At 40.7% G+C, this 5365-nt stretch overlaps 1 protein-coding gene across 1 annotated transcript; it reads left to right on the forward strand.

The window, feature by feature from the left end:
• The first annotated feature begins 1997 nt into the window (after positions 1-1997).
• Positions 1998-3053, forward strand: LOC126278286 (uncharacterized). Its single transcript, XM_049978295.1, has one exon. The coding sequence runs from the start codon at positions 1998-2000 to the stop codon at positions 3051-3053; it is 1056 nt and encodes a 351-aa protein (XP_049834252.1).
• Positions 3054-5365: the final 2312 nt, after the last annotated feature.

Below are 5365 nucleotides of genomic sequence, written 5' to 3' on the forward strand. Positions count from 1 at the left end.
AAGATCTCCGGATCTGTCCCCCATTGAGCATGTTTGGGACTGGATGAAGCGTCGTCTCACGCGGTCTGCACGTCCAGCACGAACGCTGGTCCAACTGAGGCGCCAGGTGGAAATGGCATGGCAAGCCGTCCCACAGGACTACATCCAGCATCTCTACGATCGTCTCCATGGGAGAATAGCAGCCTGCATTGCTGCGAAAGGTGGATATACACTGTACTAGTGCCGACATTGTGCATGCTCTGTTGCCTGTGTCTATGTGCCTGCGGTTCTGTCAGTGTGATCATGTGATGTATCTGACCCCAGGAATGTGTCAATAAAGTTTCCTGTTCCTGGGACAATGAATTCACGGTGTTCTTATTTCAATTTCCAGGAGTGTAGATATAAGAAATCTCTTAGGAAGAAAAGTTATATAGAAAGAAACTTCCACATGGGAAAAATATATTAAAAACAAAGATTCCAAGACTTACCAAGTGGGAAAGCGCCGGCAGACAGGCACATGAACAAAACACACAAACACACACACAGAATTACGAGCTTTCGCAAGTTGCGAAAGCTCGTAATTCTGTGTGTGTGTTTGTGTGTTTTGTTCATGTGCCTGTCGGCCAGCGCTTTCCCGCTTGGTAAGTGTCTGTGTGGATAGATATGTATGTGTGTGTGTGTGTGTGTGTGTGTGTGTGTGTGTGTGTGTGTGTGTGTGCGCGCGCGAGTGTATACCTATCCTTTTTTCCCCCTAGGGTGGATCTTTCCGCTCCCGGGATTGGAGTGGCTCCTTGCCCTCTCCCTTGGAGCCTGCATCCTTTCATCTTTCCTTTTCCTTCCCTCTTTCCTGGCAGGGCGGCCGCCGGTTCCGAGGGCTCGAAATTCTGTGTGTGTTTTTGTGTGTTTTACTCGTTGTGCCTATCTACCGGCGCTTTCCCGCTTGGTGAGTCTTCGAATCTTTGTTTTTAATATATTTTTCCCATGTGGAAGTTTCTTTCTGTTATATATATGTCCTTTGCTGATCATTTATCAATTACAGGCTCTAAGCCTGAAGGAGGTTTATAAAGTAAGTATCCTGCACACAGATAAGAAAGGCTTCAGACTTGATATACATGAAGAATTAGAAATTTTCAACCACCCTTCTCTAAAATATCATCTTCCTCTCTCTCCTTTTTTATTACATTATAATCATTTTTGTACAAAATGTATGAAATAATTACTATTCCAGTGGCGTGTATAAACTTCAGTTGGCATAATACTAAGTGTTGACTTGTGAAATGTGCACTTATATGATATTTAAAAATATTTTGTAACGTTAACAGCTGATTTCTTTAATTTTTAATTGATGGCATAAATTGTTTCATATCCACGTTGTGGCAGCTTTGGCCTGTGAGCCTCTTAGTCTGATGCTATCTCCAGTGCATTTCCTCTTACAGCCCTTAGTGACATACAGTGTGCCGCACCATGTAGTGATAATTTTACTGAGTATTTCCAGTTTTAAGTCAGTTCCAAAGTCTATAATTTTTATATGGTTTAAATATTATTTTCTTAAGAAGTAGTTTATATGATAAGAGCATTTTTCTTATAAATCTGTTCATCATTTACTCACATGACTATAGTCTCCTCACTAAGCTGTTCAGTACAGTAACCATCTGCTCTTGGTTTCTCTGTATGTTAATGGTCGTTAACCTTTTTAGGTAATATCTGGATTTTTGTATGAAGACAATCTTAGTTGGTGTCAAAAACAGGTTAAAGTAAAGTCTTGTTGCAACTGGTTTGCAGTATTGTATAAATAATATTCCTGTACCATTGCTCTCACAGCCATGTTTAAAATTCTAACATTCCAGCAAATTAAACTGACAAAATAAAATACATGTGCAAATAATGAAAGTAACAGACACTACTATGAACCCCATATGGATGTGTCCAAACAGGTTGCAGCCTGTGCAACGCCACCCTGCACAGAGACGGCACCATCCGTTGTTCTGGCTGCCCGCACACTGCCACCAAGTACGGAGATGGCCCCGACCGTCACTCTGGCTGCCCGTGCTCTACCTACAGGCCGAGAGGTGGTCCCCAGCACCACCTTGGCTACCTGCTTGTTGCCACCCTGTGCAGAGACAGCCCCACTTGTAGATCTGGCCACCCGCACACTGCCACCATGTGTGGAGATGACCCTGATCGTGGCTACAGCTGCCCGTGATCTGCCACCAAGCACAGAGGTGACCCTGAACATTGTTTTAGCTGCCTACACTCTACCAGCCTGTGCAGAAGTGGCCCCACCAATAGTTTTGACTACCCGCACTATGCCACCAAGTGTGGAAGTGCCCCTGACCATCATTCTGGCTGCCTGTGCTCTACCTATAAGCACAGAGGTGCCCCCCAACAATGCTGTCATTAACCGTGCACTGCCACCCTGCACGGAGGTAGCCCCACTCGCATGTCTTGGCACCCACACTCTGCCACCATATGGGGTGGTGCCCTCGACTGTCAGTTTGGCTGTCTGTGTGATGCCACCCTCTGTGGAGGTGGCCCTGCCTGCACATTCAACATCACTCTGCATGTTGAAGATTCTGACGAATTCTCCACAATCCCATGCAAAACAACGTACCTCAGGAAGCACAGACACTTCTCCATCCCACCCTGTGCCTACATCGTCTGCAGATACCACATGTACCTTTCTCAACTTTCATGTGCATTCATCACTGCCACTGCAGGGCACTTGGTCTCCACTGTTTGGAGGTTTCCAAATCACCGCTCCAGTGGACCTCATAATTCCACCTGCCACGTGTGGAGTTGTTGTTGCTGCAAACACGAGTGTGCTTCACTCTGGTGGTGATGTAAGGCCCCCTTTACAAGCCTTTATGAATTATTGTGATATGCCAACAACTTTTCAGGGAATGACAATCACAGGGCCTCCACCATTCCCAGGATTTCCATCCACTGCTCGACGAGCAACTGATACACCACAACCCAGACATGCTTCGCATGTCTTTTCAAGTTTTTCACCAGATACCCCTTCACCTCTACAGGGGATGCGAATCACAGGGCCTCCTCCATTTCCAGGATTCTAGTCTGCTGCTCAACAAGCATGTGCAACATCTCATGCTAGGCCTACTTTGCATGTCTTTTCCAACAGCCCTGACACACCATCACCTCTTCAGGGAACCATAATCACTGGTCCACCACCATTTGAGCCTTTTCCAAAATGTCTGTAATCCTGTATTTATTTTTTGATTACAAATAAATTCAAGTATTTATATCACATTGGCTGCATTATTAATTTTGTAATATTGTTGCTGTGAAAATGTTGTTCACTAATTGCTGTCAGATGATAAGAGGTGACCAGCTACAGCACAGAGTTAACTTAGGAAACTGGTTCAGTAGGTCTCTGTGACCATTTCCATACCCTCATGATAGGTTTTATCTAAGATACACATTTACTATGCAATCATACTCAACTTGTGTACAAACATTTCTTAAAAGCTTAGCAGAGTGGTAGAAATTTCACACCAGTTCTAGACAATGAGACAGTTTAGTTCTGTCATACATCTACCATTCACAACACAAGTTGTGGCACTGACAAAACTAGAATCAAAACTGTAGTCCAGGGACGTGACTGAGATTTTCATGTTCAGGATAGTGGTCATCATATTAGGTTGTGATAAAATTATGGCACACAATGAATCGTTAACAGTATCAGCAGTTTTTTTATTCTATAGAGAATTTGAAACCAGTGGTATGAAACTTCTTATCCTGTCAACTGTACCTGATGAGAAGTGGCTGTGATAATAGAGGAAGAAGAGAACTCAGAAAAGATGCCCACAGACCATAGCGTGTTGAGCTTGTCTTATTAAAGTAGAAGAAGTATTGTTTACAGCTGTATTAAAAAAGAGTTAAACTCATAACACTATCCTTCAGAAATAACATTCTTTAGGAATAGTTGATCAGTGTGTGCAACACCAACCCAAAATCAGGTAAAAACAGAATTATAATGTCTGAAATAGTGTTGGAAACATTTTAGCTGAACAGCTTAGTTGAAGAACTGTTTATAGTAATGGACCACCAACATTTATGTATCTACAACAAACTTAGTGCATTTATTGAAGTAGGTACACTGTGTGTTCGTTGTATTCATTCACATTCCACTAAAGACAGGGTGAGTAGATAACTGTTACAGCCATTACAGAGAATGTAATTAAGGAAAATCTTTGCAACTTCAGAAATACATTGAAGGGAAAAACAGGAGGGTAAAGAAAATTATGAAAGATTCGCAAATATTTTTAAAAATCATTAACACCAGAAAGACAATTATGCCAAGTATATAAAGACAATTATGCCAAGTATATAAAGACAATTATGCCAAGTATATATCTAATATATTATCAAATTTTTAAGAGCAGAGAAGCATGGTTTACAATATTCTATAAAATTTAAGAAGACCAAGTCAGAATAAAATTTGCTTCCTGTATTCAGTTGCTAGAGCTCTTTAAATAAGCTATGGTCTTTAGAATATGAAGGGTTTACAGACATGAACAATGAAGCAACAGTGTACAAAACTGAAATTTAAGAAGTAATGAACAGTCTGAAAGAACAGAAAAAGTACAGGTGGTGGCAACATAAATGGAGGACTGTTGAAAGATATACCCCTCTCAATGGCACAGAGAGCCTACAGATTCACATATGCATGCCAGAGAAGAAAATATATTCAGTCACCATGGGACCATAGTATCGAAAATCCAATATTTAAAAAATGAAACCAATCTGTCTGTGACAAAAACAGAAGAATTAGTCTGATAAATACTGACTTATAAGTTGAGACTGGAAGGCCCGGTGTATAAGTGGAAGCAATGGAAAGAGAGGTGTTATTTTTCAAAAAAAGGAAGGATTTAATTAATTAATATAACAGCAGGATGTGAATTATCATGAAATAGCACATTACATTATCTTTGGTATTTCTGGAAAGGGTCAAACAGGAAGTAAAATTAAATCACACTAATGTCCTATACAATGTGAATACATGAATTATGACAAGTCCACACGTAGCATGCAAGAGGTGCAAGCACAGCCCCAGTTAATGTTGCCAAAATTTCTTAATTCCAGTCTGATACTAATATTTAGCCAGGTAGATTAGATAAGAAAATATGAGGAAGCCACAGAGATGTGTATGAGTACCAAAATGCATAGTAAAGTCTATAGTATGCTTTTGTCCAATGGAGTACATAAAAAATCTAATATTGGTGTTGAGTGATAATTCAGTACAATTCATGGTTCAGTATTTCATTACGGATTTCAGTGACATGTAGCACCTGTCTTAATGAACATGAAAAAAATTGTACACTGTGCAGTTCAGTACAATAATAATGTTACATTATGTTAATGATAA

The sequence above is a fragment of the Schistocerca gregaria genome, chromosome 6, assembly GCF_023897955.1.
Source record: "Schistocerca gregaria isolate iqSchGreg1 chromosome 6, iqSchGreg1.2, whole genome shotgun sequence".
In the NCBI taxonomy this organism is placed as follows: Eukaryota; Metazoa; Arthropoda; class Insecta; order Orthoptera; family Acrididae; genus Schistocerca; species Schistocerca gregaria.

What these genes read in the sequence shown, in the direction of transcription:
- LOC126278286 (XM_049978295.1), top strand. Translation starts at nt 1,998, where the DNA reads ATGGCCCCGACCGTCACTCTGGCTGCCCGTGCTCTACCTACAGGCCGA.